General features: G+C 43.7%; 1 protein-coding gene across 1 annotated transcript in view; it reads left to right on the forward strand.

The window, feature by feature from the left end:
- EPB41L4B (erythrocyte membrane protein band 4.1 like 4B) overlaps positions 1–19,147 on the forward strand; it is a 213,965-nt gene that overhangs the window by 156,075 nt on the left and 38,743 nt on the right. The window contains exon 19 of the mRNA XM_054381648.1: positions 9,221–9,288. Coding sequence (XP_054237623.1) covers positions 9,221–9,288 — 68 coding nt within the window. The remainder of the gene's footprint in view (positions 1–9,220; positions 9,289–19,147) is intronic.

Genomic DNA, 19,147 nt, shown 5'->3' on the forward strand with positions numbered 1-19,147 from the left:
TCCCAAGAGGAGTTCTTAGCTTTCCCTAGATATTGAATTAAGTAGTTTGGAAGGATCAGCTTTTCCAACATTTTAACCAATTCCCATCATCACCTCTCTACTCTGCCCTGCTGAGACCACAGCTGCAATCCTGTGTCCAGTTCTGGGCTCCCCAGTTCAAGAGAGACAGAGACCTGCTGGAGAGAATCCAAGGGAGAGCCATGAGGATGCTTAGGGGACTTGAGCATCTCCCCTGTGAAGAGAGACTGAGAGCCCTGGGGCTGTTTAGTCTGGAGAAGAGAAGGCTGAGAGGGATCTGAACAATGTCTATCAATATGTGAGGGGTGGGTGTCAAGTGGAGGGGGCCAGGCTCTTTTGGGTGGTTCACAGTGATAAGACAAGGAACAATGGGTTCAAACTAGACCATAGAAGATTTCAGCTCAACAGGAGGAGAAACTTCTTTCCAGTGAGGGTGACAGAGCCCTGCAACAGGCTGCCCAGGGGGGTTGTGGAGTCTCCTTCTCTGGAGACTTTCCAAACCCACCTGGATGCATTCCTGTGCAGACTCCCCTCAGTGATCCTGCTCTGGCAGTGGGGTTGGACCTGATGATCTCTTGCGGTCCCTTCCAACCTCTGATGTACTGTGATACTCTGGTCAATTAGATGCTACTTGCTTCCCTCTCCTCCTTTCCTCCCTCCACCCATCCTTATTCACAGCACAGAGTTCTTACACAATTTGACAGTCTTTGCACAGAGATCAGAGCTGCAGTATAACAGGTCACAGCTGAGGTGTTCAGGCTGTGGGGGAAGCTTGCACAGCTCCTTATATACATGATGCTTTCCTTTTTAGAGCTGTTGCTGTTAGTCACCAACTTGGATGAGCAATAAACTCCCTGGTGTATTTCAAGGTAGGAAGAAAGAAGCAACTGTGCTGGGACTCTGGAGTGGAACAGCAGTGAGCACAGCATCATGTCAGTTATAATTGCTTGTAACAATGGGATTCAAAAATGACTCAGCTTCAAATTCTCTCTGTTCAGTCACTGCAGGGAAACAGGTTTGCCCAGCTTTGTAAGTGAGGCTACAGGAAATGAAGGGTGTCAGAGGTATAGAAACACAAGATTTTGAATGTGTGTGGGCCAGGATGATCAATACATGATAGATGAAAGCTCATTAGAAGCGTGTCTGCAACAATACCTCTAAGTCAGGGAGGGAGCTGAGGAAATGATGTGATAGCCTTGTTAAAGTACAGAAGGGAATAGAGGATTTAAACAAACAGAATGTGGGAAAAGGGAAACATTTAATTCATTCCCTTGGACGCTGGATGCAAACGTGGCAGTGGTACCACAAGGCTGTAACAATGCAGTGTGGATGTGTCAGCTCTGTCTCGTAGCTGGCATGTGTGCAAGTGCTAGGAACTCAGGAGGAGTGGAAGGCTCTTGCAAGGATATGTGCAGAGAAAATTAGAAAGGCCCAAGTTCAACTAGAACTTAATGTGGGCAGTGTCATTAAAAATAATAAAAGTGTTTTTATAAGTATGTTAAAGGAAGAGCTGGGGAGAATGTCCACCCATTACTGGGTGTAACAGGGAACCTGGTGACCGAAGACAAGGGAAAGGCTGAGCTGCTGAATGACTGCTATGCCTCAGTGCTTGTTAGTGACACCAGTTGCTCCATGAGGGTTCAGCCCCTGGAACTGGAAGACAGAAAGCAGGCCCACAATCCAGGAGGAAATAATCAATGACCTGTCATGCCACTTAGATGGGTACAAGTCTAGGGGACCAGATGGGATCCACCCAAGTGTACTTAAGGAGGTGGCAGATGTGCTCACCAAGCCACTCACCATTATTAGCCAACAGTCCTGCCTCACTGGAGAGGTCCCACTTGACTGGAGGCTAGCTAATGTGACAGCCATCTACAAGAAGGGCCAGAAGGATGATCCAGGGAACTACAGGCCAGGAAAGGTTATGGAGTAGGTCACCCTGAGTGCCATCACACAGCACATACAAGAGAACCAGGCCATCAGGCCCAGTCAGCAGGGGTTTGTGAAAGGCAGGTCCTGCCTGACTAATCTCCTTCTACAATAAGGTGACCTTCCTAGTGGATGAGGAAAGGCTGTGGACATCATCTACCTGGACTTTAGTAAAGCCTTTGACACTGTCTCCCACAGCATTCTCCTTCAGCAACTCATGGCACAAGGCTTGGATAAGTGCAGCCCACATTGATATAAAGTTGGCTGCCTGGCTGTGCCCAAAGAGTGGAGGTGAATGCATCTAAATCTGGCTGGCAGCCTGTCACTAGTGGTGTCCCCCAGGGTTCAGTACTGGAGCCTCTCCTCTTTATTAATGATCTGGATGAGGGAATTGAGTGCACCCTCAGCAAGTTTGCAGATGACACCAAGATGGGTGGCTGTGTCAGTCTGCTAGAGGGTAGGGGAGCTTTACAGCACAACCTAGACAGGTTAGACTGATGGACCAAGGCTATTTGCATGAAGTTCAACAAGGCCAAGTGCCAGGCCCTCCACCTGGGTCACAACAACTCCATAGTAAGCTATGGACTTGCGGATGTGTGGCTGGAAAGCTGCAACTTGGAGAGTGACCTGGGGTACTGGTTAACAGCCCACTGGTGAACAGCAAGTTCTCCATGGAACACCAATGTGCTCTTGTGGCCAAGAGAGCCAATGGGATCCTGGGATGCATCAAGCCAGGCAGGAAGGGACCTGGGGGTACTGGTTGACAGCCAACTGAACATGAGCCAGCAGTGTGCCCAGGTGGCCAAGAAGGCCAATGGCATCCTGGCCTGGATCAGGAATAATGTGGCCAGCAGGAGCAGGGAAGTCATCCTGCCCTGTGCTCAGCTCTGGCTAGATCACACCTTGAGTACTGTGTCCAGTTCTTGGCTCCTCAGTTTAAGAAGGACATTGAGATACTTGAACTTCTCCAGAGAAGGGCAATGAGGCTGGGGAGGGGTCTGGAGCACAGCCCTGTGAGGAGAGGCTGAGGGAGCTGGGGGTGTTTAGCCTGGAGAAGAGGAGGCTCAGGGCAGACCTCATTGCTGTCTACAACTACCTGAAGGGAGGTTGTAGCCAGGTGGGGGTTGGTCTCTTCTCCCAGGCAACCAGCACCAGAACAAGAGGACACAGTCTCAATCTGCACCAGGGGAAGTTTAGGCTGGAAGTGAGGAGAAAGTTCTTCCCAGAAAGAGAGATTGCCCATTGGAATGTGCTGCCCGGGGAGGTGGTGAAGTCACCATCCCTGGAGGTGTTCGAAAAAGGATTGGATGTGGCACTTGAAGCCATGGTTTAGTTAGTCATGAGATGTTGGGTGATAGGTTGGACTTGATGATCTCTGAGGTCTTTTCCCACCTTGTGATTCTATGATATTCTATGAAGAAAGGTGTGTCCAGCAGGTCTAGGGAAGTTCTTCTACCTCTCTACTCTGCCCTGCTGAGACCACACCTGCAATCCTGTGTCCAGTTTGGGGCTCCCCAGTTCAAGAGAGACAGAGACCTGCTGGAGAGAGTCCAAGGGAGAGCCATGAGGATGCTTAGGGGACTTGAGCATCTCCCCTGGGAAGAGAGACTGAGAGCCCTGGGGCTGTTTAGTCTGGAGAAGAGAAGACTGAGAGGGATCTGATCAATGTCTATCAATATGTGAGGGGTGGGTGTCAAGTGGAGGGGGCCAGGCTCTTTTGGGTGGTTCAGAGCAATAAGACAAGGAACAACAGGTTCAAACTTGAACATAGAAGATTTCAGCTCGACAGGACAAGAAACTTCTTTCCAGTGAGGGTGACAGAGCACTGGAACAGGCTGCCCAGGGGGGTTGTGGAGTCTCCTTCTCTGGAGACTTTCCAAACCCACCTGGATGCATTCCTGTGCAGACTCCCCTAAGTGATCCTGCTCTGGCAGGGGGATTGGACCTGATGATTTCTTGAGGTCCCTTCCATCCTCTAATATACTGTGAGACTGTAAGATTGTGACTGAGTATGAATCAGCAGTGCCCAGGTGGCCAAGAAAGCCAATGGCATCCTGGCTTGTATTAGAAACCCTGTGGCCAGCAGAAACAGGGAGGTCATCATCACCCTCTACTCTGCACTGGTGAAGCAATACCTTGAGTACTGTTTTCAGTTCTGTGCCCCTTGCATGCACAAGAAGGACATTGAGGTGCTGGAGCATGTCCCGAGAAGGGCAGTGAGGTTCATGAAGGGCATGGAACACTTGAGCTATGAGGAGCATCTGAGGGAGCTGGGGTTGTTCAGACTGGAGAAGAGGAGGCTGAGGGGAGACCTCATTGCTCTCTACAGCTACCTGAAGGGAGGCTGGAGCAAGGAGTGAGCCAGCCTCTTCTCCTTGGTGTCAAGTGGCAGGACTAGAGGAAATGGTTACAAGCTGTGCCAGGGGAGGTTCAGGCTGGATATTAGGGTTATCAAACATTGGAATGGTCTGCCCAGGGCAGCAGTGGAGTTACCATCCCTGGAGGTGTTTAAGCAGCCTGTGGACCTGGCACTTAGGGACATGTTTAGTGTTCACCCTTCAGTGCTGGGTCAAGGGTTGGACTGGATGACCTTTGAGGTCTCTTCCAACCAGATGTATGCTGTGATTTTGTGTGATTCTGTGATGAGGCAATTACTGTTAATTGTGGTGATGGGTAGGTGTCCTGCCATAGCCCAGGAGATACATGGTGCCAGGCCCTTTCACAAAGGAGAAAAACAGAGTAGGCTGTTCCCAACAGACCTCCCCATTATGCTTCTCTGCCTGAAGGGATACATTTGACATATTATATCATCAAGGTACTTTTACCTGGTTGGGGCATTCTTCCCAGTGATGAGATCAGCCAAAAATTTCTGTGGCTGACAAATGACAAAAATGTTGATGAAGAGCTGAAAAATCTGGGATGCTTCAGACCTCTTTAGCATCATTACAGAGCTAGAAAAAGCCAAGATAGGGAAGCACTTCCAGGCCACTGCAGTAAGAGCAACCTCCCAGGCAACCAGTGGCAGAACAAGAGGACACAGTCTCAAGCTGTGCCAGAGGAAGTTTAGGCTCAACGTGAGGAGAAAGTTCTTCACAGAAAGAGTAGTTGGCCATTGGAATGTGCTGCCCAGGGAGGTGGTGAAGTCACCGTCCCTGGAGGTGTTCAGAAAAAGCTTGGATGTGGCACTTGGAGCCATGGTTTAGTTGTCAGCAGGTGTTAGCTATTAGGTAATAGGTTGGACTTGATGATCTGAGGTCTTTTCCAACCTGGTTGATTCTGTGATTCTGTGAAAAGTGATTGCTTCCCCACCTTCAAACATGTGAAAGCTGTGTTGCTCTCCCTTCCTAGCTGCATTTGGGAACATCCTGTGTTTCTCATGAGCCTTCCAGGCCCTCGTTTCTCTCAGAGGGGAACCAGACACCCCACCTTGGCTGCGGTGATCAGATTCTTTGTACAGTCTTTCTTGCTTATTCAAGATACTCCTCTTATGGCTCAGCAGGGGTGAGAGCTGCAGCAATTCCTCTTGTGGTGGAAGAGAGGCACAGAATGCACTGCCTCCCAAGGTGCTTGCTTGAGGTTTGAAGAACACTGTCTGCCTTGTGCAGTGCCTCACTGAAGGCTCACCAGCCCACAGTCCCAGCCAGAACTAGTCATCTGAGCAGAAGCACAGAAGGCTGCAGACAAAGTTGTGTCTTTCCTGTTTTCTCCCACCTGGCACACACTCAGTGCAAGCAATTCTCGTTTGGAGGTCCTGTTCCCCATCACCTTGGCACCAACATTTCCTTCAAGGAGCTGCTGTTCACTAGGCAAATCCAGCCACCAGGGCTTATGAATTCCTATGTGGAGTTGCTCCCATGGGCCAGAAAGTGTTTCCACCCCTTGCTGGGAAGCTCAGCAGGGTCTGATGTAGCATCCCTGGAGCATCTACACCCTCTCTAAGGCTCCAAAGAACCTGGCTGCTGGGACAGCAGCAGAGCTTGTGGGTGTTCAGGGGTTGACTGGAAAGCAGTCTGGCAGCCCATAGGTAGATCACTTAGGCAGCTGTGGACAAAATTTGGTATTGCTTAGAGGCTTTTCTCCTCCATCTTTTGGTGAAACTAGTATTTCTTAGCAATCATCTGTCTATGAAGAAAGGCTGTACAATAGCATTTTTTTTTGTCCAGGCATGTTTCTTGCCTTGAGTATGATAAAATGCTGCTTTATCTTTGTTTCTGACACCACACAGAAAGTTGATGGCATGTGAAATTGGGATGCTAATAAACTTTCTTTTGCTCTGGGCAGATAAGACAAGAGAATGACATTGTGCGGATGGATTAAATGGATTGACCTTTAATTTTGTTTGGTTAGCAATATGGTAGCCAGAAGAGCCAGCTTGTTTCTCTTTGGGTAATTATTAAATGGATCTGCTTATGTCTAAATGAAGTTTCCAGGTCTGCTACTCCCAGAAACATCTCAGAGCAGCAACCTCTGGGTGAGCTGCCTTAGCTAAGGACATCTGAGCAGTTCCATGCTTTTGCCTCTGTTCTTCTCACACAGCTCAGTGCTGGGCTTTCTGTGGGTGACAGAGCCTCTACTTGGCTCTCCATTTGTGTTTCCTATCAGGGACCTGCTGTTAGCCTTGGCTGAACTCTCATGTTCCACTGATGGAGTGCATCCTACATCCCAAATCTAGCACATGCACTTGTTTTCAAAAGAAGGCAAACCATCTGGAAATGAACTGCTGTGAGCTGTGTACAAGAGTTGTTGTACCACCAACTTCTGGTTTACATTCACATCCTTTCAGTAAGGCTGAAGAAGCCCTTGTGTGGTTAGTGAGTCTGACATGCAGAGTTTTAGGAGGAAAAAGAAAAGAAACATGCTGTCACCTGATGAAGTAAGGTCAGCAAGCCAACAAGTAAAGCAAGGTCAGTCAGTACAGATCCTGATGGCTGAAGCCCTTTGCCAAGATATTTGCAGGTAAAACATCATCCTATGTTTATTCATCCCCAGGCATGGAGGGGAGGCAAGGAGAATTAGCCATCTTTATTAATACCTACCTGTGGATGCACATCTGTGGCACACAGTGTCCTCATCACCCAAGTCTGTTCAGGCCTCTCCATTTCCTGACATGCTCCCTCTCTCCTTCCAGTTCACACTGGGGTTACTTGCTTAGTGGTTTCTAGTACTTACTTGTGGGTGCAGGAGTCTTTTCTCTTCTCTGAAGCATGAGTAATAATCTGGAAAACTAATACCAAGAGCTGCTCTACAGGATGTCAATCATGATGTTCAGGAATACACCACTTCTTGAGGGTCAGGCTTAACCTTCCAATGCAGAGAACACAAAGGAGAGTGCTAATACAGTCACAGAGCTGAGAGGAAACCAAGGGTCAGCTATTGGGGACTAATACAGTGAAACCCTTCCAAGTGGCTAAGGAGGTCCATGGCTTATAGTGTTTAAGTAGGTGGAACTTTAATCAGCTAATTCCCTGTCAACAGCCCCTGCATTACATCCTTGGTCTCCATATTCTCTTTTGTATTGTTGCATTCTAGTGCATTTTAAAATGGAGCTCAAGTAATTTGGTGAAACTTGGAATAAAGTAAAATGTTTGGGTTTAAAACCTGACCAGTTTGACATATAATAAGCATCTACCTTGTCAGGCTTAAAAATGAAATGTTGTTAAGACATCAGCATGGAAGAGGAGACTGTGTGTTAGGTTTCTGATGGCTGGATTCGTGTTTACAGCTCTCAGAAACCAAACAGCTTTATAAAAACCATTATGATTTCTATAGAACAAAGCAGCATTACTCCATTGCTCCTTTCTGTCAATGCTTTCTCTCCATTTCTTAAAAAAAAAACATTTTCTTTCCCTTCAAGAAAGCAGTAGATTTTGGATAATCATTGTGCTAGACAGAGCTACTAGAAAACCAAAAATGAAAAAGTTCTCTAGAACTGAGCTAAATTTCTTAAAGTTATGAATATATTAAAATTTTAAATTTGCACTCCTGGCTTTCTGGGCTGCAAGTGCACACTGGTGGTTCATGTTGAGCTTCTCATCCACCAGCACCTCATCTTCAGGGCTGTAGAGTGATGCAGCATCGCGTTGACGCTGGCATTTACACATGGCTGGTGGAGTCCAGCATCTCATTTGATGAGGATAATCTACAAACACCTGCCCAAACTGGCACTTCCTGGGTAATCAAGCAATTTTCATGTAAGATATTGTCTGTGTTTCACAGAACCACAGAATGGTAGGGGCTGGAAGGGACCTTGAAAGATCATCCAGTCCAACCCTACTGCCAGAGCGGGATCACCTAGACCAGATGACACTGGAATACATCCAGGCTGATCTTGAATATTGCCAGACAGGGAGACTCCACAACCCCCCTGGGCAGCCTGTTCCAGTGTTCCGTCACCCTCACAGGGAAAAAAATTTGGCCTGTATCTGGAGCTAAACTATAGCAGCTGCTCTATAACCTGATGACCTCTCCCCAGCAGAAAAGTGGATCTGGGAAAAGGGGAGAAGGCTTGAAGCTGAAATGAAAAATTATTTAATGGAACAACAAAAATGATACCAGCTGCACATATAAAATATATAAAGTTGTTACTCAGCCCAGAAAAGGTATAGCAGTCACACCAAATGAGAAAGCAGTCCTCAGGAACAGAAGAATGAGGAGGCTCTAGCATGAGGCTCCCCTCTCCTCAGCAAACTTCCATCTTTATACTGAGTGTGATGTTTATGGTCTGGGATACACCTGTGAGCCAACTGGGGTCAGCAATCCTAGCTGGCTCAAAACTATATGGCTCTCTCCCAGAAAACCCAGGACAGTCATTTTGCAGTACTAGTATTTTCAGCTCTGTAGACAAATGGTGTATGAGGCAGGACTCTGTAATTTAGCAGAGAGCAACAGTGGGTGAGATCTTCTGGGTTTTGCATGTACAGTATGTAGGAAATATAAGGGATTTTTTTATTCTTCAATTAATGTTTGAAAGATTCAACAAAAGGTTGGCATAATCCTTTTGATCAGACTGCATAAGCATTTGTTCCAGTTAAGAGAACAACTCATCTGCAGTATGTTTGCATAGATTGGTTTTGATTGTTTCTGCTCAAATGCTTTCTGGAGGAACCAGAAATGTCAGTCTTCCTTTCTCCCTCCTTCTTTATCACTTTATCACTCTTCCTAACACTATTGCAGTGCACATTGTAGCTTATCACAGTGAATCTCAGCTGTAGGAGATGAGTTGTGTTATTCTGTGTGCATGAATGTTCTAAACTTTGGTTCCTTCTTTTGACAGGCTGTGAAAGAAGAAACCTCTTTCGTAAATCCCAGTAAGACCTCCACCCTGCAGGACCCTAATGTAAGGTCTGTTGCTTCTTGTCCGTAGGGAAAACATCAAATAAAATGCATAATGTAGTGAGGCATTTTCCAACCATTATCTCACATAGGTGTTACAGGTGAATTTGCTCATCCCCAAGTTGCAGTGCAAAGGTCACCAAGCAGTGACCTGAAGAAAAAGGTGTCTGTCAGAAGGGTGCCTATTTTATACACATCTATCAGATAAAGCTGAAGAATTAATAAAAGCTCAGCTTTAAAAAATCAGATCAAGGGAATGTACTTAAACAATTGATAAAAGCTGAAGGTAAAAATACTTGGTCTAGAGACAAACATTAAAAAGCTTATATAAAAATAAGTCAGTTTTCATAACTTTTGTATCAGAAATATGCTGGATGTCCAAACTGGAATTTCCTTGGGTTTGTGTTTTCTTGATTATTGTACTGTGGTGGGCTGAAATTCCCCTCCCACAATGATAACTCCAGACTAGCTCAGTTCAGAAGCAAATGAAGCTGTATTTACAGGCAAAACTACAATCTATGATGAAATGCAATGAATATGTACAAACACACACTATTCACAACATTGACAAATAGATACAATTCACAGAAAAACACAACAAAGCCCCTTGGCCCCAGAGGGGCCCTGCCTCTTTTCCCTCCCTGCCTTCCCTAGACCTCCCCCCCCGGCAGAAGGAAGAAAGCCATGAAGCAGAGAGGTTGTTAAACTTAGCTTTTCAAGGTCAGTATGCCTGTATGTTATCTGCAAAGCTAAGCACAGAAAAGAAATGCAGACTGCCCAGCAGAGAAACACCAGACAGACAGGCAGAGAGACTGCCTGTATCTTCTTCTGAGTACTGACTCTGAAACATTTCTCTCTCTCCAATGGAAGTGTTTAGAATAATCATTATTTTGCTTTCTTACACCCAGTTGTGATTTATTTACATTCTTTGACCTTTCTGCTCGAACTCTGTGAAGAGAAAATGAAAGGCACACAGCCTTAAAACCATCACATTGATTGGTGCAAGTTGTTGAGTTTGTGTGTGTTGTTTGGTTGTGGGGTTTTTTTTCAGAAGAAAAGGTTTTTTGATAGATAGCCTTCATTAAAAATAGCTCATTTGCAGGCAGTAAGGACTACTTGTGATTGTACTTTGTTCTGTTAGTAGCGGGCAGTAGTCTTACTTTTTAGGGTGGCCATTTAGAAGAGGCATATTAATTGTGAACACTGTTTTGAATGGCTCAGTGTGCTGTCTTTCAGCAGGTGATTCAAGAGGAGGTTACAACATGGGTATTTGCAAGTTGCCTGCCTCTGTACGTAGGGATTTCCATCCCTTTAGGCATCTTCAGTGTCCAAATCTGGGAGGAGAGTTTGATGGGGGAAAAAAAAGAAAAGCACCACAAACAAACCTGATTTCAAGCATGGCAACCACACTGGCTTGTTGATCAGCTAATTATACCAGTGTATATGCTAGATACATGATTATCTATGTGCAAGATACATATATGCCAGAGAATTAGTCATCTCACTTTTTTATTTTACAACTTCCTAGCTGAAAGCAGACATTTAAGCATCTTAGATAAAAGTATGGATGAGGGGAGTTCTGGAGCTCCTGTTACAGGAAGGATCTGGATGTGATGGAACATGTCCAAAGGATGATCAGAGGGCTGGAGCTCCTCTCCTGTGAGGACACACTGAGAGATTTGGGGCTGTTCATCTGGAGAAGAGAAGGCTCCGAGGAGACCTTCTTGTGGCCTTCCAGTATCTGAAGGGGGCTCCAAGAAAGCTGGGGAGGGACATTTTAGGGAGTCAGGTAGTGACAGGACTAGGGGGAACAGAAAAAAAACTAGAAATGGGGAGATTCAGATTGGATGTTAGAAAGAAATTCTTCCCCATGAGGGTGGTGAGATGCTGGAAGAGGTTGCCCAGGGAGGTGGTGGAAGCCTCATGCCTGGAGGTTTTTGCAGCCAGGCTGGATGTGGCTGTGAGCAACCTGCTGTAGTGTGAGGTGTCCCTGCCCATGGCAGGGGGGTTGGAACTGGCTGATCCTTGAGGTCCCTTCCAACCCTAACAATTCTATGATTCTATGAATTATGTTTCACAAATGAAATCATTCAAAACTCAAAAAAAACCCAAAATCCAATTATAGTTGTGAATATTTGTCCACCCTTTTTTCCAATGTTTATCTTGCCTGTAAGTAGATAAATCAGCAATAGTCTTAAAAAAAAAAAAAAAACAGCCACTTAATTCATACATTTCCTTCTGATCACATTGGACTAGCAGTGGTGCTTTCTTTGGTTAGTGAAAGCAGGTACCTGGAGAAGAACAATGAGATGGTTGGTGCCAGGAGGAGACATGAAAGACATTGTTACTGCTTTCTGTGGCAGCCCCTGACTTGCCTGCAATACAGCTGTGATTCCCAGCTCCCCAGTTTTCACTCCCATTGGGACACCCTGCAGAACTGTAACTTCTAGCCTGGCAGGCTTGGTTCTTACTGGAGGAGAAGTGTGCAGGAAGAATTCACTGATTAGATGTCTGATTTAATTCAGGTTTGAGATTACTGCATGTTCTTATGTATAGTCTTGGTAAGCTCTCATCACCTGCCTCAAGCTGCCCTTTTTAAAATATAATTTTATTTTATTTTATTTTGTTTTGTTTTGTTTTGTTTTATTTTATTTTATTATTTATTCTATTTTATTCTATTTTATTTATTTTATTTTATTCTATCTTATTTTATTCTATTTTATTCTATTCTTTTAGGCTTGAGTGATCAGGCTGTCTGCCAGAACAGTTGTATATTGAAGGAAACATAAAACATTGCAGGAAATATAACAACAACATAAAACATTGTAGGAAATATAACAACAAAAACTGTTGTCACCCAGTTTCTTAGCACTTGTGGTCACACTCTCCTCTTGGAGACCCAGCCCATCTGGTGATGAGGGATGTGGAAGTTTCTCTCTTACAGTGTATCAAATGAATGTAAATCATGTAGTCCCCTCTTCACCTTTTAATAAACCTACCCATTTTTTTTTTATTAAAGGGATGGGCTGCTAGAAAGGCAACCTCTTGAACTTTCTTTGAAGAAATTTACCACCTACTTGCCAGCATGCTTCATTGGCTGAATGTAATGAATTAATGGCTAGACATAGAATCCTCAGCCAGAGAATTCCTTCCATAGTTCCTCTCCTTATTCAGAGCTTTGCCAGGCAGAAGCACTATCCTGTACAACTTTCCCCAATTCCTTCCATCATTCCTCTCCTTATTCAAAGCTTTGCCAGGCAGAAGCACTCTCTGTACAACCTTCCCCACTTCCTTCCATCATTCCTCTCCTTATTCAAAGCTTTTCCAGGCAGAAGCACTCTCTGTACAACCTTCCCCACTTCCTTCCATCGTTCCTCTCCTTATTCAAAGCTTTGCCAGGCAGAAGCACTCTCTGTACAACTTTCCCCAATTCCTTCCATCATTCCTCTCCTTATTCAGAGCTTTGCCAGCAGAAGCACTATCTGTACCACTTTCCCCAGTGCCTATACATCAATTTCTCCTGAAAAATTCTTTGAGATGCCTGTTTTCTCTCTGGATGTGACCACCTCTGTCAGCATATAGTGTGTATGCCTGTGCACACAGATTCACACACAGAGTTTGACTATATTTAACATGAAGGTCTACACTTTTCTTACTTTGTTCCCTTCTTCAAATATGTCTGAGTATAGTCCCTGGTATAGGAGGATTATATTGCCACTTGCTATTGTGCACTGTGTGGCATATTTATGGACTGCAATATTTATTTTCCCTTAGAACATGCTTTCAGATTGCAACCAGCTTTGGCATGCTTTGCATCCTGCATGGCTCAGGATTTGTCTGTGGATTTCTTTCTGTTTGGACCAACTGCTGCATCACTCTTTGTTGATCCTTGTTATGCAAATTATCTTATCTTTCATTGGACTGCAAATAACAATATTCTTCTTATGTGGGAGTTGGCATAAGCACCAGCTGGTGCTTTGTGCGTCCATGGGTTCTGATTTTCCTTGTAAATCTTCCCATCCAAAACTAAATTATGCTAGTACATTAAGACTAATCACATTAGGAACTGCTTAACATGTATTGTAAAAAAAAAAAAAAAACGGTGGATGATGCTGTAGACCAGAAAAGAAGTGTGGAATATACTGTTATTACATCAATATCAATGTAATATCAATATAATATCAATATCAATATAATATTATCTATATCAATATAATATCAAGTTATAAGGGGTACAGATGAATCAGGTGAAGTAATCACAGGCGCTCTTCGGAATGTCCAATGCAGAGTAAGATTTGCTCACACAGAGGTCATCAGAATGTAACTCCCCTTCTGTGGCTGGCACATCTGATGGATGCTGGGCCTTTGAGTTTGGCTGCCTTTCGATTTATGTGAATATGGCCTCCACCTTTGCTGACCAAAGTGATGGTACTTTTTGCATACAATTTTCATGTATCATCAAGGGAGGAGTGTCACTCAAAGTCATGTCTGCGTTCTTGTGCTTTCACCTTTCCTTCCTCACCTGCACAGACATTTAACATTTTACATTTTACATTTAACATTTTACCTTTAACATTTTTCATTTAACATTTAACATTTTACATTTTTACATTTTACATTTAACATTTTACATTTTACATTTCACATTTAACATTTAACATTTTACATTTAACATTTAGCATTTTACATTTAACATTTAACATTTTGTATTTTATATTTTACATTTAACATTTCACATTTAACATTTTACAATTTAATTTTACATTTAACATTTTACATTCAACATTTCACATTTTACATTTTACATTTAACATTTAACATTTCACATTTAACATTTCACGTTTCACATTTCACATTTCACATTTAACATTTAACATTTGAATTGCCATCTCTTTGTGTCTGACCTACCATCCAGCTGATGTACCTGCTGCAGTATGAATCTGAAGCAGTTTTTTTCAGGTGCTGTCAGGATATGACCATATAAGCAGAGTGGAAAGCATACTGATGTTTGCCTGATCTGTATGCACTTTGGATGCAAAGCTAACACCTCAGTATCTGTCTCCCAGTCAATGTCAGGGTAGCTCATCCAACAATACCTCCTCTGTGCACTGACTTTTTCTGCCAGTGACACTGACATAGGATTCTGTGGAATGTTAGGACAACATCTGTTTAAGAAAATAAACAGCTTTCTTCTTCGTAAGCAAAACTAGGGTTCTGGGGTGGTAGTATTGTTCTCAGAGAAGTGGAATTTTTTTTACTGCTGCTTATCCCCTGCTCAAGATTTGAAAGCACATGAACTGATTTTTATTTAGGAATTACAATGGATAGAGAGAGCTGTGGCCCACGAAGCTCTCTTGCACACTGTATCTAATAACAGTTCTTAACAAAGAGTGCAAAACAAGACCAGGTCTTCAAGCCTGTGGCCTTAACCAAGCGCGTTTTTTAGGTAGTTTCTAAGCATTACAGAGCTGAAGTTTTAGGCCAGCTATATGTTGAGAGCTGTGGGAGGAGATGGCCATGTTCACATTTGAAAGCTAAGAACAGACATGTCATCTGGATGATTATGAACAGCTTTTTTTCCTCAACACAAAGACTTTAGTTCCCTAGAAAAACAGATATATACAAAAGAACTTTTAGGCAGGTCAGAATTGAAGCTAATCAAAAAATACTGTTGCTAGTTTTACCTGAGATTGAACTTCAGTGAATCCAAGCAGGTTGTCTTTTATTAGAGTCAGAGCGGACTGACCTCTATGAGGCAGAGTCTGAAACATACTTAAATATCTCCTTCTAAATGTGCTGTGAAATAGTCTAGGAAATCTGAACACATTTATCTGTGTTGACTTCTTCCTAACAGATATTAATTGCTTTTAACAAGCTGCTTTGTCATTCAGTCTTCATCCTAAAAAATAAGATAACATTCATGCCTCAACTCAAAATGTCAGCCAGTCTTTTCAAAACAACCTGGTCCAGTGGAAGGTGTCCCTGCCCACAGCAAGGAGATTGGAACTAGGTGATCTTTAAAGTCCCTTCCAACCCAAACCATTCTGTGATTCTATGAAATATACATCAGCCTGGCCTCAATCCAATGAACAAGTTAATGAATCTGCTAATCTGTCTTTTTACAGGAACCTCACCCAGTAATTTCTGCATCAGTCATGATTTCAAGTTGAACTCTTGCATAACCTTTGCATGCCATTCTGCATTAAGGACTACAGATAGGACACCTAGATAGGTTCTTTGACTTCAGTCTGAGTATTAAAGACCTCTTTGACTTGTTGCCTGAAGTCAGATCTTGATGAATTGTTTGTAATTTTATTCTTGATCTTCAACCTACAAAGAAAAGAGCAGTACTCAGACCTTTCAGATGAGGTTAAGCTGATGAAATACCCAGCCAGAGGTGCATTGCTTTGGCCATGTCCTTTAGCGCTGCACCTAGGCACAGCATTTGTAATGTCTGACCTGGTTGCTGTATGGAGGGGTAGGATGTGTAGTTCAGTTTGACCTTAAATATTGAATGTTGACCTGCAACATTACTCCAAGATGGGGGAAAAAAAAACAGTTTCTGTGTCATGTTGGACATGAACATCAGGGGCATCACATTTTTGTCTAGACTGCAGAGACATATTCATTACAGGAACAAGGAAGGGAATTTTTTTCCTTTAAAAGAAACAGAACTCAAGTGAGGAGGGCAAGGAAAGGCCACAAGGTATTTTTGCACTAGGCTGATGCTAGGAACTGTGTTGTACGTATGGAGCAAAAAATAAAAGTAAACAGAGGAAAAAAACCTCTTTATGCAGAAAGTTTGATGTCAGCAATAGCTTTCAAATGCCCAAATTTTGGAGAGCTAACCTGCCTTCTGAGAAAAGCTGCTTATCAGAGTGAAAAAGAACTGTTTCTTGACTTCAGATAGCCATAACTTTGGAAAAGAGATAAGTGTGAAACTCTTCACTGTGCAAGAGCACAGACTTGGAAAAGATTTGCATGATTCTGTGTTTGCTTAGCTTCTTAGGCTATGGCTTCTATATACAAGAAAATGCATCCATAAAATATTTTTTCTTCTCCTTTCCTTTCTTCCTTGCGTGTCATTCCCATGATTTCACTACCATATTCCCACTCAAAGGGCATTCTGAAGCCAAAAATGATCCAGTCTTTGGTTTGTTTTTTTCCCATGAGTCAGCCTCTGAGGGCAGGCCAACCTTCATGCACATGGCACTTGATCCCCTCGTGATCTGGGTGAGGGGATCCAAGTGCACCCTTAGTAGGTTTGCAGATGATGCCAAGCTGGGTGGAAGTGCTCATCTGCTTGAGGGTAGGGAGGCTATGCAGAGGGATCTAGATGGACTAGATTGATGGCTGTTGTATGAGTTTCAGTAAGGTCAAATGCTGGGTTCTGCCCTTTGGCCCCAACAGCCCCTGGCAGCCCTACAGGCTTGGGGAGGAGTGTCTGGGAAGCTGCTCAGCAGAGGGACCTGGGGGTGTTGATTGATGGCTGATTGAAGATGAGCCAGCAGTGTACACAGGTGGCCAAGAAGGCCAGCAGCATCCTGGCTTCTATCAGAAATAATGAGGGAAGTGATCATGACCCTGTACTCAGTTCTAGAGAGGCTACAACCCACTGTGTTCAGTTTTGGGCCCCTCGCTCCAAGAAGGGCATTAAGGTGATGGAGTGTGTCCAGAGAAGGACAACAAAGCCAGTGAAGAGTCTAGAGAACAAGTCTTATGAGGAGCAGCTGAGAGAGCTGGTGTTGTTTAGTCTGGAGAAGAGGAGGCTGGAGGGGAGACCTCATTGCTGTCTACCACTACCTGAAAGGAGGTTGAGGTGAAGTGGTGTTGGTCTCATCTCTCATTCTGTCACTTGATAATAGGAAGAAAATGGCCTGAAACTGCATAAGGGAGCTTTAGATTGGACATTAGGGAGAATTTCTTTACTGAAAAGGTGTTCAGGCATTAGAACAGCCTGCCCAGAGAGGTGGTGGAGTCACCATCCCTGGAGGTGTTCAAAAACTGTGTAGACATGGCACTTTGGGACATGGTTTAATGGCTATGGTGATATGTTGATGGTTGGACTCATAGAGGTCTTTTTCAATATGGCAAAATTTTGTAATAAAAGGAAAGAAACTTTTGCTCTTTAGATTGCATTGCTCATGCAAAATAAGTGAGTTGGAGATTTTACTGGCATGATACAAAATACAAGTAAAGTTTATCTGAGCACTTAATCACTGAAATAGGAGTAAGGGTGTCTAGTGTTACTGTATCTTGGCTGGTTTCGGGGGGTAGGTTGCTTGCTTCCTTGCCTTTTTTTTTTCCCCAATTGTTCCCTGGTAAATTCACAGCATTTAAAGAAAGATAGTAAGTCTTTTAAGTATTTGATCTATTTTTGTTGGAATAAAAAGTAGGTCCTGTTTGGTTCTCAAACACTTTTCGTGACAGTTGGACGAATTTTTTCATCTCAGAACTTGAACTGTAAATCATTTTGGTTAAATTGAACTAATTTTTTCATTGTTGAAAGCTACCTTTGGTTGAGAAAAAGAAGAAGAAAAATAAGAAAAGAATAGCTAGAGTAGTCATGCATTCTGAAGCCTGACTTCATGAAAATGATATTGAGGTCTTCCACCATGTTGTTGATTCACAGCTTTCCAGATCAGACATACTAACTTCAAGTTAAAGCAAACTGGTTTGAGCTTTTTTCTTTTTATCCTCCCCTCATTTCCCTAACAAATTCAGCAAAATGTCTGAAAGTCTGGCTGGGTTGTTCTGCATTAATCTCATTGTGAATCTGAGATATAAGTGACTGACCTTGAAATTTGGATTTAGGAAGGGGCTAGATGTGAATCTTGCTGCTATCTATACTGACTTGAAATCAATAAGAGCAAAAATTAAGAAAAAAACCAGCAAAACTTTTTCCATGAGAAGTGGAACTAGTAGTGGAGTTTATGATTTTTGTATGTCACTTGTACTCTTACACTTCCCATTCCTCCATGTTAAGGAGATGTGACCTCCCCAAAGACTAAAAACTACATAGGAAGACTGAAGATGTCATCCAAAGGCTATGCCATCCCAGTAAGTTCTGTTGTAGCTGGGCAGCAGGTTGAGAAGTTAGCAGGTTGAGAAATTAATGAAGCTTAAAACCCACAGGGGTGTCAGAGGGAACCACAATTCTGAAGATTAAGTATCTTATTTTGCCTTTAGAAGGCTAATATGATGGAAGTAGACTCAAAAAATTCAACCCAAATGTATTAATACTAGAAACAATACTGTGACACTTCTACAAGTTGTGGAATAAGTGCAGGGTCCTGCATCTGGGGACAACAGGCACTAGGACAGGTTAGAGGCTGCCCTGCTGGAAAGCAGCTCCTCAGAGAAAGACCTTGGAGTGCTGGTGGACAGCAAGATCTCCATGGGACAGCAATGTGCTCTTGTGGCCAAGAGAGCCAATGGGATCCTGGGGTGCATCAAGAAAGGTGTGTCCAGCAGGGCTAGGGAAGTTCTTCTACCTCTCTACTCTGCCCTGCTGAGACCACAGCTGCAATCCTGTGTCCAGTTTGGGGCTCCCCAGTTCAAGAGAGACAGAGACCTGCTGGAGAGAATCCAAGGGAGAGCCAGGAGGATGCTTAGGGGACTTGAGCATCTCCCCTGTGAAGAGAGACTGAGAGCCCTGGGGATGTTTAGTCTGGAGAAGAGAAGACTGAGAGGGGATCTGATCAATGTCTATCAATATCTGAGGGTGGGTGTCAAGTGGAGGGGGCCAGGCTCTTTTGGGTGGTTCACAGTGATAAGACAAGGAACAATGGGTTCAAACTTGAACATAGAAGATTTCAGCTCAACAGGAGGAGAAACTTCTTTCCAGTGAGGGTGACAGAGCCCTGGA

This window comes from Indicator indicator, chromosome 6 (assembly GCF_027791375.1).
Source record: "Indicator indicator isolate 239-I01 chromosome 6, UM_Iind_1.1, whole genome shotgun sequence".
Classification (NCBI taxonomy): domain Eukaryota; kingdom Metazoa; phylum Chordata; class Aves; order Piciformes; family Indicatoridae; genus Indicator; species Indicator indicator.